General features: G+C 45.3%; 2 protein-coding genes across 2 annotated transcripts; one reads left to right on the forward strand and one right to left on the reverse strand.

Moving 5' to 3' along the window:
* Window positions 1-10,685: 10,685 nt before the first annotated feature.
* Window positions 10,686-12,608, forward strand: LOC133893291 (non-specific lipid transfer protein-like 1). The gene is made up of 3 exons (XM_062334279.1): window positions 10,686-11,200; window positions 11,400-11,426; window positions 12,366-12,608. The coding sequence occupies exons 1-3, from the start codon at window positions 10,861-10,863 to the stop codon at window positions 12,494-12,496; spliced, it is 498 nt and encodes a 165-aa protein (XP_062190263.1). The 5' UTR covers window positions 10,686-10,860; the 3' UTR covers window positions 12,497-12,608.
* A 3,593-nt stretch (window positions 12,609-16,201) lies between these two features.
* LOC133892827 (SKP1-like protein 1) lies at window positions 16,202-17,193 on the reverse strand. Its single transcript, XM_062333790.1, has one exon. The coding sequence runs from the start codon at window positions 17,145-17,147 to the stop codon at window positions 16,554-16,556; it is 594 nt and encodes a 197-aa protein (XP_062189774.1). The 5' UTR covers window positions 17,148-17,193; the 3' UTR covers window positions 16,202-16,553.
* Between the last annotated feature and the right edge of the window lie 5,168 nt (window positions 17,194-22,361).

The raw sequence follows: 22,361 nt of genomic DNA on the forward strand, positions 1-22,361 counted from the left end.
GAGCACTGGACCATGTACTTCAATGGATCGTTCACATTAAAGAGAGCAGAGGCTGGAGTGGTCCTGACTTCATCTACCGACGGTATCCTTAGGTACGTAGTTCAACTATGTTTTTCGGCCACTAACCATATTGTAGAATACGAGAGCCTCTTATCCGGAATGCGAGCGACCTTCGTACTTGGGATAATGCGCTTGCTAGTAATAGGGGACTCACTACAGGTTGTGAACCAAGTGTAAAAGGAGTTTTAGTGCTATGATCCGACAATGACGGTATACCTCACTAAAGTGAGAAGACTGGAGCGATGCTTTATTGGTTTCGATGTTAAGCATGTCCCTCGCAAGGACAACCTCCTAGCCAATGAGCTGACCCATCTAGCTTCTTCTCACAAACCTGTCCCGGTTGGAGTCTTTGAAGAAATACTCACATGACCATCCATTACGGTCTTGGGCCAAGGTGATGGGGATGCTCCGCTTGGAAATAAAGCACCAGAGGCAACACCTTTTGAGGCAACTCCTCCTTTGGTGCCATCGAGCTCGGGTGGACATCATCCGGTCGCCATGCTCGATTCGGGTACAACCTGAATTGATTAGATCTTGGACTACCTTCATAATCAAGTAGTCCCTGGCGATGATGCATCAACAGAAAAGATCACACGACAAGCCCGCAGATACTCCCTAGTAGAGGGACACCTTTACCACAAGGGGAGTAACGGCCTTCTACTAAAATGCATCACTCAGAAAGAGGGGAGCATTGTGCTCTCTGATATCCATGGAGGCATAGGTGGTACCACGCTTCATACCGCACCATATTTGGAAAAGCATTTCGCCAAGGATTCTATTAGCCCTTTATGATGCTTGTGAGCTAGTGAAACGGTGCGAGTCATGTCAGTACCATAGCTGATATACCAACCTACCAACCTAAGCACTACAAACCATACCACTCTTTTAGCCTTTCACTATCTGAGGGCTCAATATCGTGGGACCGTTCTCTAAAGCTCCAGATGGTTTTAAATTCCTGTTCGTGGCAATCAACAAATTTACTAAGTGGATCGAAGCCGAGCCCATCAGGAAAATCACTACCACAATAGCGATTAAGTTCATACGGAGGCTGGTAGTATGGTTTAGCAGTCCAAACTGCATATTTACGGACAACATGACTTAATTCGCCAGTAGTGCCTTTTAGGACTGCTGCGAAGAGATCGAGACCAAAGTTTACTATACGTCAGTGGCACACCCCTAAAGCAATGGACAAGTCAAAAGGGCAAATGGGATGATATTACAAGGGATCAAAACTCGGGTCTTCGATCGGCTTAAGAGCTATTCAAGACGCTAGGTGGATGGGCTCCCCATAGTACTCTGGTCGATACAAACGATCCCTAACAGGACTAGGGTCAAAACTCCTTTCTTCCTGATCTTTGTTGTGGAAACAATGCTCCCCTCCAAGATGGTCCTTTAGTCTCTCCGAGTGACTGGCTACTCGGACGGCGACTAGCTGGCGTGACAAGAGGATGACAAAATTTAATCGAAGAGTTCCATGATCTGCTCTAATTTGAGCAGCCCAATATCAAGAAAGCCTTAGACGTTATTATTACCACAAGGTGCGGGAGCTAACATTGGTTGTAGGGGATCTCATCCTTAGGCAAATTCAAAATAAGGTAGGTCAGAATAAGCTTCCCCTAAGTGGGAGGGGCCCTACAAGGTGCTCAATGTCACCTGATGTAACATCCAGAGTTTTAGTATGCTAATTAGTTGCAAATTTCAATCCAATTTAAATTTTTATTTAGATTAATTAAGCTAACTAGGATTAAGAAAATAGGTATGCCAATGTATATGTACCAGTATATATACATTCATATATATATATATATATATATATATATATATATATATATATATATATATATATATATATATATTAGATGTGCTAAGTTGAATAGGAGTCCGAGAGTGTACTAGAATCAATTTCGAAATAATCTTGCGCATTAGTTGAGTTTTTGTGGTTCTTTGTGTGGAGATTTGAAATTGAATATCTCTCAATTTCAATTCTACTCTTAGATTCTATTCAGCTAAAATTCCCTAAATTCAAATCCTCTCCCAAAGATCTTTATCCAAATCCAAATCAAAGTTCAAATATTCCAAATGGAGTTGATCTTAATCCCAGGTCAAAAATTCAAATTCAAAATATTCTATTTTGAATTATTCCAAAAATCTCTCTCTCTCTCTCTCTTTTCTTTTTCTCTTTTCTTTTCGCCTTCTCTTTTCTCCCAGGCCGATTTCCCCTCCCCTCTCTCTTTCTCAGCCCAACACCCGACCATTTTCTCTTCTTCCATGTGTCGGCCCATACGCCGCACGCCGGCCCATTCTTCGCGCTGGCAGCCTGATCGCACCCACGCGCGCTCGCCTGGGCCCCGCGCGCCGCCCATCCGCCCACGCGCCTTCCTCCCTCTCCTTCCTTCTTCCCTTTCCAACGCGACGACGCCTCCGCCGGCCGTGGTTTCCCTGGGAAAATCTCCCGACCGGCCTCTGCGATCTCCGCTCGCTCTTCTCTCTCGCTTCTCTCCCTCTCTCTGCTACCCATTCACTTAAATAGCATATAGGCATCCCCGTAGCTTGTTCTCGCACATAGCCGCATGCCACCGTAGCCTTTTGCCTCCGACGCCGTGTTGTGGTCGCCTCCGGTGTTGCGGTTGCTCTGTGATGTGGCCGGCCATCGTGCCGTGATACCAAGAGGCATTAGGCCTCTTTTCCCTGCAGGTTGGCACCTCCCAGTGCAGGGAAGGTGCTGCCCAATTCTCTCGCACCGCTGCACTCTCCTCCGGCCGCTGTCTGGTAATGCTTCCGCCGTCGGCCGCTGTGGACGAGGTCCCCTCTGAATCCATCGTGCCGTGTAGTATTCCGGCATCCGCTCATTGTCGTGAATCCCCTCCGTCGACTGACTTCCCCCTCCCCTCCGCTGCTCACCCAGTGCCAGCAGCCCCACGCGCACTTGAAGCGGCCTTGGGCCGTGGCTCAGCCAAGTCAATTGAGCCATGGCTCGGCCTGGTGGCCGGCTGGCCTACCAGGCCAACCTGGCTGCCAAAGAGCGTGTGTCCATGGGTCGGCCCAGCATCCTTAGCCCGTTAGCCACCAGCCCAAGACCTGGGTGGCCCAGTACTGTGCATCCAAGCTCGGCCAAGGCCCATCTAGGCCTGGAGCCCGCCCATCTAGACTCATTCGGCCCAAACAAGTACTATTCACATGGGTCCCACCAATTCACTATTCATGTGGGGCCAGGTTACTGTTCAGTGGGTCCCACCCGTGGGCCCTACCTATGAATAGTACAATTTTGTAATTTTTTGATTTAATTTCTGATTAAATCTTTCGGGAGCTATAACTTCTCCGTTCTAGCTCCGATTTCGGTGATTCTTTCACCAAAATTCATATAAAATTGATATCTACTCATCTGTCACATTGTGATATCCATTAGCGATTATTTGGTTTTTTATTTGATGTTATTTGATTCTTCTTTACTATAGTTCGTTATTGATCGTAGTCATAATTGCAGAAAAGCACGGCTTCTGCGAGTTCTGCGCAAGAAGTGCCAGAAGCGAGGAGGATCCTGATTTCATTCAAGACTTCAAAGAAAACTCCAAAGAAGGCAAGCCCTATCTCCTTGATCATATTGAATCTATGTTTTCAAATAATTTATATGAACAACTAAAACTTAACCTATTATCACATGTGCTATTACGCTTTTACGGTCTACTTGCAATAGTTAATCCTATTAAATAATTGCCATGCCATGACTGTTATCACCCAGTATACATATCACCCTAGGATTACCTGTTGTTAACTATAATAACAATGGACGACGCGTTGATATGTCACATGCTTAGGATTGAATACGTCTTATCGGAGACGTCGCTTTTAAAATGCGTCTCCTCGGAGATGACGATTTACCATGATCAATATTAACTCAAATACCAAGAATTATTGATGGTTGTGAATCCCATGATGGTTGTGAAATTCTTGATGTCGTATGAGATATGACGGAAGATGTGTAAAAATGGGTGAAAACTAGTTTGGCGGGGGCAAGCGGGATAGTCCTCAGAGTTAGAGGCTATCTCATCGTTGGGGGCTTGAGGTGATACTCATTGCCAACGCTGAAGATGCCTACCCCGGCCGTATAAGCACCGAATCTTGCATCGTCTTGCTTAGCCACCTCGTGCAACCATGCATCCTGTATGGGCATGATTTGATTTTCCTTACATCGGACTGGGTCGAACAATATACCAGGAGGCTGAGAGCAGCGAGCAGTCAAGTTACCATCTGTCCCGCTGTTTGAAGGATTCCAGAATTGTCTTAGGCTTAAAAAATGGAGACTGGCTTTTGGAACATGCAGCTCTGGTACTTGGCGGGTCTCGTGGAAAAGCTCGACAGGAAAGGTGTTTTGGAAAGTCTCGGTATGATTCGCTCCTCCGCTTGCAACGGTTTGGGGCTGAGAATATCGCATGGGTAAAGCTGTACAACTTCTACAGAGTGTAAATCTATTCGAATAGCTGTGTCCACGGTCATGAACGTGCAAAGGCATGGTCACGCTTGAATAAACTCCTGGTGCGTGTGTCTTGATGAGTGAGTGTGTGGACTAGATGTCCATGTGATGAGGTTCCTAACTCGATCCATCAGAAGTTGTGTGGTACTAGAAGTACACCAGATGTGATAATAGAGACTGCGGAGTGAGGTGTAACCCCTCCCAGGACCAAAAAACCCCAGATACAGCTTGTTACTGATTTTTGAACTACTTGAACTCTTTTAAAGTCATTAGCTGAGGATACCACTAACCACCTACGTAAAACTATTTTACGCTAAAACTAAAATAATAAAGCCTTGCTCTTGAAATGTCCCTTTGTGCATCTATCAACACTTGGAAGTAGTATAGGGCTTACTGAGTACCTTCTGTACTCACTCATGCTGTCATTCAGATGAAGAAGCTGATGTCGACTTCATCAAAGGTGAAGCCGGGAATGAAGAGTAGTCTCTAAAGTCACGTTTGCACCCTCGTTACTTGTGGCTTGGGCTTTTGCTTTCGTTGTGTATTTTGATGGGCGTTAGGCCAGGCTTGTAATATTCGAGTGGGTTGTGTGCCTATTGTACTCAGAACCTTACTATTTATGTACGAAGTTTGGTTGTGGTACTACAACTGTTATACTGTGCGTATCAGCTACGTAATCCAAGGACTGATACAGGAGGCACAGGAGATCCCGGTAACGGGGGTCTTACACCTGACCTGGTGCGGTCGGGTTAGCTTTCGAGGATTGCCGTGAGTTGCACAACTCCTAGAACATAGCTCAGTTGTGCATGTTCCATGTGTAGGGCTACTCGAAGATGGGCATGTTTCTCTATTATGCAGGATCTTCTGGACGAGCGTGAAACATGGCTTGTAAGTTTTTCAATTCAAAAACCAGACTCTCTATTTTGCAGGATTTCTCGGGAAAGAACAGTCTCCCACTGGCTTGTAAGTTTTTCTGATTCAATGGATTGACCACCTGGTCAGCAGATTTTTCTATCGACCGAACAATTGGGGGCTAGACCAGGTTAGATTATGTAGTCATTTTTTCATGTTTTTTCCTGTTTTTTTTCATGCTACCATTTACTTTCCATGTTCGCTCATGTGGTGAGTGCCAAATCGTCTGAGTGGGGATTCAAACTTCCACTCGTGCAGTTTCAAGGATATAGGCTGTTGAGGGATAGCGACCACAAAACCACAAGCCCTGACTCGGGTTGAGCACAAGTCACCACCGAAAGACTTGTCATGCCTAGGGTTGTCCTAAGCGTCACGAACCTAGCTAGAGAGCGGTATGGAAGTCCTTGCCCCTAAATACAACAGGCACTCGGAACCTACTCGCCACATGAACACAAAGAAAGTTTACATAAAAGCAGGTCATGTCTTTACAAAATAACCGCTTGGATAATTCCCGGGGGTTGTTTCTTATGGCTTTTACTCGGTATCTCTAGGATCTGAAGATGCCAATCTTCGGGTCAAACCGGACGAACCAAAGCAAAGACCGAGTAACAAAATAAAATGACCATGTAAGGTCATGAAGCTCCTCAGTGGTCTTCTAGACACCGATGAAGCCTTGGGACATTGCCCAAACAAGGTCTAGGTCAAGGAAGTGCTTGCTGACCCAAGCAGAGGCAAAGCAGGCGTCATGGAGTGCGGTCATAAACAAATGGCCGTTGATGTTCCTGCGCAACCTCTGCTCGAGCACACCCGCCTCCTCGGAGGCCACCAAGAACCAATCGACATGACCAGTTACAGTGTCTCTAGGAGTGGGGTGGATATGAATGCCGGTGACCCGGAGCAGTGAGTCAAAGGGGGTGAATGTCTGACTAAGAGAATCGCAGAAACACACCCTCCTCTGGTCATCCTCCCTCATCACTTGCTCCAAGTCTCTCTTCACCACCAACAGCTCCTCCCGACAAGCTAGTCATAGAAACAGGTCGCAAACCATGCATGAGTCAGCTAGTTGAGGCTCACTTGGCTAGCATGGGACTGCACATGGCTTAATGATGGTAGGGCCAACACACCTTGAAGGTCGCTTTATTGGATATCTCGCTCGACCACAAACCTAAGCTCGCACTCAGCAACAGCTTCAAGACAGCGCTGGTCGTCGGCATTATCAACAGGCGTGGTTGGATCTTAGAGCGAGCAGGCGGCGTTGCAGGGGCTCAAGCGAGCATGAGGGGTGGTTAGTTCGGGGACTCTACGGCCATAGCAGCAACACAAGCTTATCAGAGAAATTAAAAGCTTTATTCATGCATAGTACAACCCTAAATTACAGTTTGAAGTTTACTCTTCTTCTGCAACCTCCTCGATGGTCTCCACCTAGAAAATAGACCCTATGAAATCCACCGACCCTTGAAACTCTGCCTTCAGCCTGGTTGCAGGACCGGCGGGCATGACACCCTCCCGAACGGTCTCAAGGTTGAAGTTGGGATCACGGTAGTGGTAGCACTTGAGAACATATGCCGCCACGGCTTTCGCCACTGCCGTCACGTGCTCCGAGGTCCTCGCCACCAGGATGCCCAAGAGCTGGGATAACCTCTCCATCAGAATGTAAGTGGTGTAGGCCCAGCCCAGGGAATCCTGTCATCCTTTAGGTCGGCGACGTCCAACCCAATGCCCCTCAGGGGTTGCCGAATTGCCTTAAAAGCTTACTTAAGAATATCGTGGGTCTTTCGCTCATCCTCCTTGAGCTGAGAACATTTATCCATGAACGCAGCATTTTCTTGTTGAAGCTTGCCATTCTCCTGCTAAAGCAAGCGCCTCGCCTCCTTCTCTTTGGCCACCAGCCTCTCCAGCTCAGCACACCTGCTGTCTGCCACCAACTTCTCGACGATCAGTGTTTGGATAGAGGAGGGAAAGATGGTGAGCAAGGAAAGCAGGTCAAGGCCAGGAGCGGGCTTCGCAATTAGCTCCGCTGACATAGATGTCATGGTCAGTGCTCCCGTCGTTGGAGCCATGGAGGCTGAGGGGTTGGAGCATCTTGCTGAGGCACCAGAGGAGTTGTAACCAGGGCCTATGGTGGGGTCGAGGACTTGTAGCGACAACAGAATACAGAGTCAAGAAAGAAAGAAAACTTTCAAAGCATCTACACCTAACCAGGAATGTACCACGTGGGTGGAGGGGTAAGCATGAGCCTCGTCCTCATGAAGCCTCCGGTGACTAGTGTCCCACGAGTGCGTTTGGACACTTCCGCCGAAGCCAAGTCCTCTACTGATCTCTTCCCTGCTGGCATAGGGCCTTGGTCAGCAGCAGCTTGATCTCCCCTGACCTAGTCGGAGCTTGTCTAGTCGCTGTCGACCTGGTTAGAGTGTGTCTGGTCAGGGCATGATTGGTCAACCCTCTGCTGTCTAGCATCGCTTGTGGAATCTGCACCCATAGTCACTAGCTGGCTCTGAGTAATCTCGGGCCAACTGGGGTGCTAGCCGATGGGATGGTCATTTGGACGACTGGATTGATCAACTGAACGACCTCCATGACCTCATCTACTATCGGACGTAGGACATCGACCTCAAGAAGACCCTACAGCAGCCCAAGTCACAAAATCCTTTTCTCAGATCAAGGATTGAGGGTGATGTTTGCGAGGAGAGGCCAAACTTACCAGTCTAAGCCGAGCCCTCTCTAACTAAGAAAGGTCACATAGTGGAGGAGCGCCGCGTGGAGGACCATCTTTTCTCGAGGCAGTCGACATTAGGATTCGGATCCGTGAATCGATGGTCTCATCGGTGAGATCTGGACAGAAGGAGTGTATAAAGGGTCATGCACCTAGCAAAAAAAGGGAGAGAAAAAATGCCAAAGAAACAACTACGATGTTACCCGTGGAGCTCTCCTAGGTGTCGTCGTCACTCCTAGTGTACAGGTATGCCAGATGAGCCCTCCTCTGCAAGGAGCACAACCGGTGCTTGACGAAACCACAGATGATGTCCGGTCCCATCAGCCCGGCTTCCCCAAGCCGCTTGACTAGAGAGGCGAGGGTCAGCAGCTCCGGAGTTGTCTTTGAGATGCTCCCCTAGTTCTCAGTGACCAGTGCCGGTGCGCTCGGCACACGTAGCTTGTCCAAGGCATTATCTATTGATAGGTAAAACCAATCCTCCCTCCAGTGCGACCACGACGATTTGAGGCCCATCTCGATGTGGGAATCCGTGATGCTGTCACAGAGATGGAACTCGTAGCTCCCGGTGGCAGGTTCGGTCACCGATAGGGCCGAGTAGAAAAACTAGAAGAGATTAAGACATGGCTCAACCCCAATAAAATTCTCGCATATATGAGCAAAGATGCTTAGCATGATAATGGAATTATGGTTAATATGGAGGTAGTGTATGTCATAGAAGGTAATGATGGTAGTGAAGAACTCGGAGAAGATCGGCACGAGACCGGCCAGGAAGAAGGAAACAAACATGATGACCTCCCCCTTGCGAGGAGTAGCCACACTCTCCCTGGAGCAGTGTCCAAAAGACAAGCGGCGAGGAAGCATGCTGTCATTTCAGCCTCGCCGCATTACACTTGGACTTGGGGAAATCTGGCTCATTGCTGGGGCGCGGCGTCAAGGCGGGTGTAAGAACGGGAATGAAGAAGAAGGGCTTTGAGCACAAAAGGCATGGAGGCTATGAGAGGTGGCGAAAGGCTGAGGAACCTTGGGCTTTCCAATTTATAAGACCGACGCGATATCCCAACCACTGCGGAGTCTAGCCGCCACAAAATTCAAGAAGATGCGCTTGGAGAACCGAAATTCCCTCTAGTTCGGCGGCAATTTTCTCTCCCCCACGATCTCTCCCACGAGGATGTTGAAATTCCCTCAGGTTTGGTGGCAATTTTTCTCTCCCCCACAATCTCTCCCACAAGGCTATTTCTCTCTCCCACGATTCTCCCCCACTCACATTTTTCTCTCCCCCACGATCTCTCTCTCTCTCTCTCTCTCTCTCTCTCTCTCTCTCTCTCTCTCTCTCTCTCTCTCTCTCTAGACATTTAAACCTCCACTTGAGATGAGATTTCCTAAGTTTACCCTAAGAGCAGGCCACATCGACGACCACTCCCTGGGCGAACTTATGTTCACACGGGGCTCAAGTGATCCGATCAGGCCTGACCACAGCCAAATAGAGTCCAGCAACCTCAGAACTAGATGGTGAATTACTCACTCCACCCCATCCGCAGTGGAGCTTGGGTGTTACTATCGATATAAAGAATAAGAAGGTCCCCTGTCAGGCGGGGCCTAGGCCACTAGACTCCAACTGACGGTTGATATTTTCAAAACCATGGCCCCCTACGCGACCAAACGAGACTTGCACGACTAGTCCCTGGTCACAGATGGAATTCCTGCGACCAAGAAGAGATGATCATGAGGCAGAAACTCGTCTAAACAATCTAATCGCATTTAATATCATCTACTCATATGTTTTTCTTCCCCAGACACCCTTTCGGCGAGCAAAGTCGTGGACCAACTCATAGACAGTGTGACATGTCCCAATGCTTCGGGACAGCATAGCAGGCGTTCGAGCAGCTGGGCAAGTAGGTGTGATGAGCGTGCATCGAGTTGAGAGTTGTTGGCGGATGGAACAAGGTGTGCATGATGACTAGATCAGGCATGCCCGCCCTCTGTAATGATGACTTAGGAGTAGCTATCTTTGTCAGGTAAAGGATGGTCACCGTATTTTGGCACATTGTGCTTGTATGTGTACTTTGTCTCCTACTATATAAAGGAGGGAGGACCGAGCCTATAATGATGATGAAATCATCCAACTTATAACAAAATACATATGATATAGCGCTATTATTTTGAGAGAGACCTGAACCTAGATAAACCTTATGTTATTGAGTTTCTTCGACACACATACTCACAAACGACCAGTGGAAACACTGATCATTCAAACACATGCCTATCATTCACTATACCTTAGATATATTATCAAAAACTAATCCTCAACAGAATTGTTCATATACGTTGAGATTCGTATTGAAAAAGATATGAAAACAATAAGAATTAAATATAAATATATATTATATGAAAGAGATAAATGGTCACTATAGATGTTACATGTGTAAGGATGAGGACAAGTGCAGTTGTATTTTCCTGGAATGCCGCGCCATTCCATAAACTAAAGTAACCAGCAACCAACCAGCTAGCTCACTCGATAGCAACTGCACCCCTGTAATATCTCGTCGTCCTCGCTGGCCACGGGGCGAAGACGACGGCTCCGCCTCCTTTAGAGCCGGCACCACCCCGCGCAAGCTGATACCAGCCAACCATTCATTCCACAGTCCACAGCTGCCTCCTTTCGGTCTCCACGTTTACCTTGATCGTTCTCGAGTCGCGACCGGCCATGGCGCGCCTCACCATGCCGTTCCTCGTCGCGGCGGTCGTCCTCGCGCTCGCGGCCGGAGCGGCGTCGCAGGCTCCGGCGCCGGCGCCAGGGGCGGATTGCTCGTCGGCGGTGACCGGGCTGATCGGGTGTATAACGTACGTGCAGCAGGGGAGCACGCAGAGCAAGCCGTCCAAGGACTGCTGCGACGGGGTGAAGGGCGCGCTCAAGAGCCCGGCCACCGTCGCGTGCCTCTGCAACGCATTCAGCCAGAACGTCGGCATCATGATCAACTTCACCCGCGCCGCAGGGCTGCCCGCCGCGTGCGGGGGCGACCCGACCGCCTTCAGCAAGTGCAACAGTAAGTAGTACCACCTGATCTCTTGGCTTCTTCGTTCTTCCGAAACAAGAACGTTTTCTTAAACCAGCCCGTTGGCTAATTTTCACTTCGTTTTTCTCTTCTTTTGTCTTAATTTGTGGAGAGAATAATCTCTAGGTGATGTGCATCTTTTGTAGTTCTTGCAATCTTAATTTTAATTTGATTTTTTTCTTTCTTGCAGTCAAAGTGCCCGGCGCCCCTACTGAAGGTAACAGATGCTCCTCTGTCCTCTGTTTCTTGTTCATATTTTGCAAAAACGATGGATTATTTCGGATTTTCATAGACTTCTAGCCGATCTTCTTTCGAGTTTTGGCCTAAAAAGAGGGTGAGATCGTACCCCATAGTTAACAGTAGTGTTAGCTATCTTAGCAGCACAACGGCCCTAAATTTTCTGAGGTCAGAACGCTCTGCTTTTTGTCTTGATAGTGATCTGCAAGTGAAAATCTAATCAATAATTGATACTAGTAGCATAAGAAAACGACACGTAAAACTAGCATCTCCAGGCCAAAAGCACGCAAAATAGCGAGATAGGACAGATGGCACATTTTTATGTGGTAGACTTTGTTTGGCAGCTCCAATTCTAATAATTTTTAGAATCAATTATTTGTAGCTCTATAAATTTTTAGAACTGAGTTATAGATAGATTAAACATTTTTAGTTGAAACATCTTATTTTTATTATAAATTAAAAATATATATATTTAAATTATATTATTTTGTTTTATAGATTTTAAATCTTATATGAATCTCACAGCAAACTAATTACCTCCACACCGACGGCTAATGGCAGTAATAGATTGCCATCATAGGTGATTGACCAAATTTTCTGATGGGTGACAGCTTAGGATCGTAACTAACAACCTGACGTGATGTGTCCATTGCAACCATCAGTAAGTGATGCAAAGTGTTACATGCTAAATGATGTGATATGTGTACGGGATTCTATTTGGTGTATTATTATCTCATGCTCACCGATGAGCAAACGTCATATGTGTGGTCTGAAAATTCCGTCCTAAATCTCTGAACGCTCATGAGTTATGCACCTGAAAAAAGCGCTGGACTGAAGAGAAGCTGGGTCCTGCCGCTGCATACTGACCTTTAAACCGTGCGACCTTTCGTTGTCTCACCTCTCTGCTTCCATTTTGCAGGGCCTGCACCATCTTCCGGATCGGGACCGGCCGCCGGCTCGCCGAAGTCAACTGCAACCCGGTCTCCGATCTCGGCAACCGTCGTCATCGCCGCCGTGGCAGCGCCTCTGCTTTCTTACTACTACCTCTGAAGATTTGTCGGATGATTTGATGATCTAGTTCACGAGTTACTACGAACCTTTGATATGTATGCGCACTGTGCCATGATTGAGTGACTTCAATTGAGAGAGACATTTTCTGCTACTGCTTCATTTTCACTGTGCTTTTTTTTTCTAAGAACCTTCAAAAAGGAATGGGAGTTTCTGCAGTTCATTAAAAAAAAAAGAAGAAGTTGACTCTGTTTATAACCGGATCTGAAAATCGTACCACCGTACGGTTTATTTGAAAAAAACTGACAATAACTCTTAACAACAGCAAAAAATGGCCGGGACAGTCATATGAGGTGATACAGCAACACACACCTAAAACACATAAAGGGTAGAATTCGATATGAGTCATCGATAACAAGTTTATCGCTAAAATGATAAAACAGCTTCGACTTTCTGCAACAAACCTGAGCTCTAAGGCTCTAACACCTTGACACCACACCCACTCGTATCACAACCACCAAGACATCTGAATTATTTCTGATACATGCCTTACCTGCTGTCATCCGAATTATTTCTGATACATAGTGCTGCATTGTACTAGTAGAAGACTAATAGTGCTATACTGGCATGGACTATTCAGAATAACAAGTTGTCAAAAGAAATACAAGACTAGCGTCGCACCGAGTGATATAAAACATGACATGTAAAGTCAAGCTTGTTTCATCAGAGCAAAAAAGAAAAAAGATACGCAGTTGATGCCATCATATACGGAGAATCTGTAATACAACTGGCAGTTTTACAAACTGAACAGTTCATCGCTTTGTTTTTCTTCCAAGAAAAAGAACACTTCATTTCTGAATCTCCAACGCAGCAAACCATTTGGGAAGGAAATCCTCTAACGTAACACGTGTCAAACGTCAGAGAAACCACGTCCTGTCATTTGCCGGACGTGACGCTACCTAAGAGGAACCGCGTCCTGTCATTTGCCGGGGTCAATGTGGAAGTGTTTGGATGGGCCAGATGGTAGAAGCCCGATTTTTAAAGGCCTTGCTAGATTCTGTCTGGGCTTCTAGCCCAGTGTCTACTGAGTGCTGTGCTCAGGTCTAAAACAGCAGTACACTTTCCTCTCAGAAATAGCAGTGTACTTCCTCCCAGGAAAAAAAACAAGCAGCAGTATCACAAGTATCGCGCATGTTCGATTGTTTATGAAATGATTTTAGTTTTATTATTTGGATGGCAATTTACTCACCACACACACTGTGTATTCTGTATCTAAAACGCAGAAGAAACAGAGTCTGTTTTGATGTCAATTTCTACAACAAGTTTCCCTACCTTACCATGACAAAAACAATATATGCTAAAAACAACACAATGGAACACATATTTTCCAACATTATTGCCAACTCATGTATTGAAGGAAAACATCCTGGGATTGGAACTTAAGAGTATCTCCAACCGACTTCTGAATCTCGCTCCTTGTATCTTCATATAAAGAGTATCTCAAAAATATTCCCACTCTATTTCTCTACGTGCTCTAATCGACTCTTTAAATCTTGCTCCTGCAATGGCTATATTTCCAGCTGCTATATTTTGTATATGTTTGAATTTTATTTGAATTCAAATTGAATTAAAAGAATAATACCACATGAAATAATAAAAATGCATATAAATAGAGCATTATAAAAGAACTCACTTTTTCACCATATAATATAGGGCTGAAAATAATTTTAGAAATTAATCATCATATAAGAAGAATATTGGTGAATTTTCCCAGATTTTTAGAAATTTATTTGAGACCCTAACAATTTTTATAAGTTATAAAAGTAGCGATTTTAGAGAATTTTAGTTTAAATTCTACACATCCTTTTTGAGTGAATCCAATTAAAATAGGTTGCGCGTGGATTATTAAACATGTACAAAAAATTCTAAAATTTTTAGAGCAACAAAAGATACTATTTTGAGTAGAGAAGATGAGAAGAGAAATCAGAGCTATCGAGTACTGTTCACAGTATGTCCACAGTCAGTGTCTCTTCATTCGTTGTTCTGGAAACAGCAAGCGAGATAGCTAGCGCGTTTCGCTTAGACAGAAGTAGCGAGCGCTACGAAGGAGGTGGCGAGCCTAGTAGAATAGAAAGCCGAGTAGAGAGGAGTCGGTTGGAGCCAATTGATCGGGTGGAATTGCTAAATGTAGCGATAGCTTGTGGGATGAGGGGTCGGTTGAAGATACTCTAAGGACAAGAACAATACTTAGATGTTTATAGCTAGGTGTTTAAGAAAAGAGAGTGTTAAGCAATTTCATAAAAAAAAATATTTTCAATGTAAATAAAGACTACAAATACTTAAATATAGTTAATCATCTTATTAGCACCAGTATAAGCGGTGGTACTTAAGTAAGTACCTCGCTCTCCGTTAGTCACCTGTGCTAGTGAGGTTGAGAAAAAAACCTAAACATCCTATTGTACATGCTCTTTCCCCTGTTCAGTAGGGATGAAAACGGTCGAAAATGATCGGAAGAAGTTTTCACCATTTCCACTTTCACATTTTTCTCGAAAGTGAAATAAAAAATGATAGTGCCGGAAACGAATACGGCGTCGATATTACGGGAACATCGATAACGATATTGTCGGAACGGAAACAAGCCGGTATCGATCGAGACTCAAAATTATAGAACGATAAACACCAGCGTAACGCTACTACGCCCATGCACCATGTATAGGATCAGATCAATTGATCGATGATTACACACAAACACACTATGAGGATAATATCAAATGTTTAACTTAAGTAATAATATCATACATGTTCAACTTATGACAGGCCAAACAAACAGACAAGTACTGAAGTATACAACCAGATACCAGAATATCGCAACATGCTAACATCCAACGAGATAGATATATTACATGTAGTTTTTAGTTCAGACTTAACATAAACACATAATAGTTTAGATTTGACATAAATTTATATGGGTTGGGCTGCTTGTGTATGTGGGTCTTCAGATATGAGGGTAGAAAACGGTAATTATCGGGCTTAAAATACAATAATTACCGGCTAAATACGAAAAATCCGAAAACGATTGGAAGAGCCCAAAATCATTTCCACTTCTATTTCTGGGACGTAATACCATTTTCATTTCTATTTCTTCGGTATATCATTTCCGACTGCTACGGTTGAAACTCTTCAAAAACGAGCTCCGAAAACCGATATATATCGTTTCCGTTTTCATTCCTACTGTTTAGTGTATACTGGAAACTAGGCATAGTCTAGAACTGAATTATACTAAAACATAAGAACAATACAAGATCCAAATACTTTACGACTCTGGTGGTAATTAAGAGCTAAGAGTTTATTGCAACCAAATCTTTCGGAGAGAACGAAGACCTGCTTGAATGACCGTGACCCACACGCCAAAATCAGTACCAAAATACCAAAAACAGAGACACACATCACCTTCCCATTTCTTAATTGAATGTAATTCAACAAACACAATAGGCAGATTAGGATAAAAATCACTTCATTTTCATGCAAGCAGATCACTGAAGAGACAGAGTAATCAATGCTACCACCAATTGCATGGGATTGAACATACATGACATGCATTTCAGGATCACTTAACCACTTCATGCAAGCATATCGAGATTACAAGCTAGAACATACTCTACAGAGACCAAGCATTTCTCATGGGATTAATCAGAAATTACAGGAAATTCAGGATGTGATATTATCTTCATGCAAGCAGACCGAGAGAACTAGCCAGAACAGATCGATCAAGAGCAGAAGCACACATTCAACAGAGATAGAGCAATTAATGGGATCAATCATAAATGGCAGGCAATTCAGGATGTGGGTATTCATTCACTTCAGGCAAGCAGTTCAAAACTTCCACCAAACGATCGATTCTGTTCTTCTACATGACGAAGTGAAAATGGCTAAGCAAGTGTGAAGACCGGGTTGATCTGAACAGATCGATCCGAGACAACGTAATTACGAAGCAACCACTAGGACGGGACGTTAGTAAGAAAGGAGGCAGTAGAACAGAACCGCTTGGCCGGCAGATCCAGTGGGATGTTAGCGCAGCAATGGCTTCGAAACAAGGCTGCTAGTTGTCGAAAGCCCAGGCGTACTCCCTTCGGATCTCCTCCTCCTCCGCCTCGGTGAAGTCGTTGACGATGTTGAAGGTGGCGCGGATCTGCGCGGTGGTCTTGCCCTTGATCATGTCGGCGACCTTCTGGCAGGTGGCGTCGAGGAGCCCCTGGATATCGAGGTAGTTGGCGGCGAGCATGAGGTCGTAGAGGGCGTCCTGGCCGAGGCTGTCGACGAGCTCGCGGTCCCACTTCTCCAGGTCCTCGGACGATGCCGCGGCGTTGGCACTGCTGCTGCCGGCCGCAGCGCTGGGGTCGGAGTCGGCGGGCTTGGTGGCGGCGTTGGCGTGCTTGGTGCAGTACTTGATCACCGTGTCGAGGGCTCGGGAAGGGACTTTGGGGAGCGGGATGACGTCGTTGGCGAGGCCTTTGTCCTTGATCATGTCGGCGAGGAGCGAAGACAGCTTTGCCGCCTCCTCCGATACGCGGAACTCCTCCTCCTCCGAGCTCTTCAGGGTGATCTCCTTGCCGCCGGCCACCTCCTTCGCCGCCGCCGCTCCCTTCTCCTTCTCCGCCTCCGTCGCTCCCTTCTCTCCCTTCTCCGTCGCCATCGTTCTCGCTCGCTCGGCGACGAAACCCTCGCTTCGCTGGGCGCTCGCGGTGAGTGGGTGGGGGCTTTGGGGTGGCGTCTCACAGGTTCGGGTCGGCCGGGGGGAGGCGTGCGCTCGCACGAGTCTGTTTCTTCTGCCGCAAGATCGGCCGTGCGGTCTGGGCCGAATGGTTATGTTTGCTCGTCCGTCTGGTGGACCGAATCGAAACGAGCTGAAATTTTCAAGCAGCAACGGTCTTCTCCTACTGGGCTGGGAGGGCATGTTTAGGAGTAGATGGCTCGGCCAGTCATAAACTAAAGAGTCGTTTCCTCAAAAAAATAAAAAATAAATAAATGAAAGAGTAAATTTTGCAACCTATACGAAGACTTTTATATCATAAAACTACACATACTTTATAAAAACTATTGAAAAACTCTATTTTCATATGACCCTATCTAAGAACTATACCATTTTTACCCAACAGTATCACAGAGCTACACTCCCATTTTCCAGATCCATTCTAATGCTAGACCACCACATGGCATACTCAGCACAGCGTGATAGAGTCCATTCGCTGTGGCATCCCTTGCCACGCGGGCTTCGGTAAGCAAGTCGGCCCACTTTTTGAGTGTAAAAATTATAGCATTGTAAAAATCTGTCTTTGCGGTTTCGCATGACACTTTTCGAGTATCTTTTAGTGGCATAACACGTACTCCTAGGCCTATTTTCATGCAACAAACTCACATAATAGACACTGTCACACGCACAAACAGACTATATCACGTGCCACTGAGTATGTCAGTGGGACCTAGCTGTTAGAATGGATTTGGGAAATGGGAGTGTAGCTTTACGATATTGTTAGGGAAAAAATAGTGTAGTTCTTCGATAAGCTCACATAAAAGTGTAGTTTTTTTAATAATTTTTGCAAAATATGTGTAGTTTTATGATACAACATGACAAAAAATTATAGTTCTATGAAATAGCTTTCTAAAAGTGTAATTTTGTAATAGTTTTGAGGATCGTAGTGTAGTTTTGCGAAATTTAATCTATAGAAAATTTTCATTAGCTCTTGTGAAGGCATGTCTGACCATTTATTTGCATTGAGATTTATGTTAACGGGGTAGGTGAAAAAAAATAATGAGGTAGTTTAGGAAATCAATGGATGGATGATGTCAGATTATTGAGTAAGGGGGCGTCCTGGCTAACGGCCTCTCGAGGGGTCCTTAGTGTCGATCTCGTGGAGTGGGATCCATGGCGTATGCCACGAGTGGCCAAAATTATGACTGGAGGGCTCATTGCAGCATATTGTTGGCATGACTCAGATTTATACATGACCAAATGTTTCTTGTTGTACATGAATAACGTGGAAGCATATTCTCCTGAGGGTATATGGAGGTAGTTTAGGTACCGGCAGGTGGTGCCAGTACCTCCCCCATGAGACGCCAGTCGGGCGCGCGAGTAAGTGTGTTATTGCAGGTAGTATTAGTACCTTTAGTGATCCATGTTAATAAATTATAATTGTTTCGTTCATGTACATGAGGAGCGTATAGAGGGGCGGAGGCATGCGGGACTGGGCATTAGTGAATGCTGAGCACCTACAAAGGTGGATGGAGTCAGCCGTGGTGAATGTCATCGTTCCTGCTAGACAACACAATGACACCATATACTGGGAGTAACTTTCGTTGTACCATCCGCGTACGCATGCCACCTTACTCAGCAGACTTGTATAGCCGGACCCCAGACCCTTCCTTCAGGATCGTGTTTGCCTTCTTCACATTATGGTAATTGTTGTGATACTTATAACAATTTTTATTGGTTAAACCTCTGTATTACTGAAATAACCCTCATCTTATACAAATCGACGAGGCGTACGAGATATACGCAAGCGGAGCAAGCTTGTGGGAAAGCAAGCTGGTCATCAACACTGAGGGATCGAAACCCTCTCCAGGACTACATGAGAACGAGAGGGTCCCGCTTCCTATCTGCTAACGTGGTCTAGGTGGTTGTACCCCGCATTGGAGTGGTATGACCTACCAGCTATGGATCCGTCTCGTGCCTCCTATAGTAGCCGCTCGTCCGGTTCCCATGACGAACCCGTTTAGGCACAGTCGTGAGAGACAACTTCTACTTCGGAGTATCACGAAGAGTGCACGCAGGCTCCTGCGCCCGAGCAGTATATATTAGGTTCACAGGCCCCGTAGTGGACACAACCTCCACAATCTACGTTGACACCTTCGCCTACAGCATTGATAAGTCACGAAGACATCGTTGACTGTATGCAGCAGACGCCTGACTGGAGTGGCACACATGATTTTGATTGGGCTACTACAATACAGGCCGCCAGCTTCACCGAGCTCCTCAGCTCACAGTGCCCCCAATATCCTGATGCACCTGAGGGTTCATAGTGGTACTAACAAGGTGAGCCTTTGACACACCGAACTCCATCGGAGCATGTTCTAGGGGCGTCCACACTGCTGTATGAGGATCCTTCTTCGTGGTACATGCAGATACAGAGTTAGCGGGTAGGATACACATTCGATGGGGGTCCCACAGGGCAAGATGTTGATAATGATGAGCAATAGAACACGAGGTAGGGGCTAGCGTAGGCCGCTGGAATGAGGGTCACTCACCCACCAGACGCGTATACTCCTAGGGATTGTGTGCGGCGTCAACGTCGTTGAATCACTAGTGCAATTGTTCGGTGCACTTGTACTTGTCAACGACACATATATTATTGATTTTATTATCGTAGTCATTCCTATTACGTATTATTCATTGTATTGTTAACTTAATTATTTTTAGTTTATGTAATGCTTGTCAAATAATTATGGCACACAATTTATGTAATGTTTGTCAAATAATTATAATATCAATAATTGTTTAATATTTCTTAAATAATTAGGGATTCGTGCTTTGATACAGAGCCATAACGTTGCAATAAAGGATCGATAAATCTATAGCAGGATCTTCGAGTATAGGCTTTCCATGGACACCTACAACGATCCATATAGCACTTAATACCTCATTGTAGGCTGTGCGTGAAGGGAAAGATGATTCCTTCAAGAAGAGCAGCCTAATCCAAACCATGGCTAAATTACACGCAAGACCCTTTTGTTCTGTGTTAACCACTCCGCTCTAACATATAGCCACCGAGGACCTTAGGGCCCTCTTGCACGAGCAGCGTCAAACGTATCTCAGAGTGTGCGAACTAGCCGACCATCATTCTATTCTAGGTTCCTCTATGAGATAAAGAATAATAGTGATATTGTCCGACCAGTATGCATCTTACATTCAGGTTCGTAATTTCCTATATGCTCACCCTACTTATCTTTTTTTTCATTGATTTGAATGCTCCTCTTTTGCATTAGGCGTTCCCAGAAGACGCACAGTTGATCAACAAAAATATCACAAACTTCTTGGTGATGTATATACTATTCGGCGGGGGTGTCATGCTTGGTTCGCGTAGAAGACGACGACGGTCAGCGAACCTAAGGGGTACAGGGGTGCCCTCTACTACTCATCCATAAAATGATGAGAACGATGATGATGATGATTTAATGCCCCTAATGCCTCGACGTTCCAACAGCAATACAAGAGAATGTTCAATAATCACTGTAAGAGGACGTTCCCGCACCACATCGAGATGATGTACAACCGACAAGAAAATAGGACATGCTAATATCGTGATGCTCAAGATGATGGCGACGACAACGATTTCATACCACAATAACCCCTCCCTCCGAGGCCTCCATCTCTGGAATACATTGATGACCTAAAAATGATGGTGGATTTGTTGGTACCCATTTTTACAATTTTCCATTACCACTTCGGAGACGACAACCATCTTATTCTAATAGCATTAACTAGCACAGCTGGCATTCTTCTGCTAATTTGTGTCACCACTTTCCTCCGCCATCTTGATATGATCTGGGTATTCAACATCTATGCACTACGAACTATGCAAATAGCAGGTAGGACTATTTATTTTGTTTACGAACTATTTGTCTAATCCATGTGATGGTAAGTTTATTATATTAACATACTATCCAAGCACAATTCTTTCTAGCATATGAAAGGTATTTGTGAACTCAAGCTTTAGACACTCCAATGTATCATCAGCACCTTGGGGACTAATATTAATTGTAACTCTAAAATCAATAATATGATTGTATAAACCATTCAACCTTGGGCTCTGCTTGCTTTAGGATGAATTTTTAAAGCAGGATTCGACTTTGGATTAAAATCAATGGGATAGATATTACTTCTACACCCACTCAAAATCAACAGCTTTCACAGGGAATGTTTTCATACGATTTTATACCTCCATGCAGAGGTAACAGTAACTCAATGTTGAACCTTTGCAAAATGAAATGACCACACCAAGCAACAACTTTCATAGGAAATCTCTACTAAGCATGAATGCCATAACTTTTACAGCTTTCACATGGAATCCTATGCTCCAGCCCCCAGCCAACCTCATGCACTCAGTCCATACACCAGCCCCCAGCCAATATAAATAGCCCCACCCTCATCCATGGATAGACTACTACTTCCTCAGCTCTTTCAACTGCAATATCTTCATTAGCTCCACCAAGCCCACCTAAGAAATATTGAGGGATTTTCATCCTCTAGGGGTTTTGAACCGCCGATGTAATTCTATGGCGACCCTTGTAGTCTTTGTGAGTCTCAGGACATCTCCTACACCCATGGTCTACGCTTCTTCATATATGTCAACTACCAGTATGACAAGCCTCGATATGAACCATACGAGTACCTACCAGTATAACAACGTATATCACTAATATGGCACTTTCCATATGATTTTATGCATTGTCTTACTAATCTTCGCTCTTGTTTCATTTGTCCGGTCTCCTCCACCTATCTATAACTTCATGGAATGGTTGGACATGGAGCAAAATACGCACCGAAAGCGGTGGATCGACATGAGCATTCGGTAGAGAAGGGAAGAGTCAACAGCAGGAGAAACTATAGCTCAAGCGTCAGGAAGAGGAGCGTATGAGGAAGGCAGCCAAGGAGCGTGCCGTGACTAGGGCATGCGAAGCAGAGAGGGAAAGGAAGCGAGAGAGAGCCTATCCCACTAAAACGGAGGGCCCTGATGCCCTACGAAAGGACAAATATCCTAGGTACACTTAGTAGAGAGTATTTATTGCAACCCGATCTATTTTCCTTTCCTAAGACATATTTAGTTTAACAGCGACACGCTATTAAGTTAGT

Source organism: Phragmites australis, chromosome 15 (assembly GCF_958298935.1).
Source record: "Phragmites australis chromosome 15, lpPhrAust1.1, whole genome shotgun sequence".
NCBI classification, from domain to species: Eukaryota; Viridiplantae; Streptophyta; class Magnoliopsida; order Poales; family Poaceae; genus Phragmites; species Phragmites australis.

Excerpts from the sequence above, each read along its gene's own strand:
- LOC133893291 (XM_062334279.1), top strand. The coding sequence starts at position 10,861 with ATGGCGCGCCTCACCATGCCGTTCCTCGTCGCGGCGGTCGTCCTCGCG. Across the intron at positions 11,201-11,399 it reads CGCCTTCAGCAAGTGCAACA|TCAAAGTGCCCGGCGCCCCT; the intron begins GTAAGTAGTACC and ends TCTTTCTTGCAG. Across the intron at positions 11,427-12,365 it reads GCCCGGCGCCCCTACTGAAG|GGCCTGCACCATCTTCCGGA; the intron begins GTAACAGATGCT and ends TCCATTTTGCAG.
- LOC133892827 (XM_062333790.1), bottom strand. The coding sequence starts at position 17,147 with ATGGCGACGGAGAAGGGAGAGAAGGGAGCGACGGAGGCGGAGAAGGAG.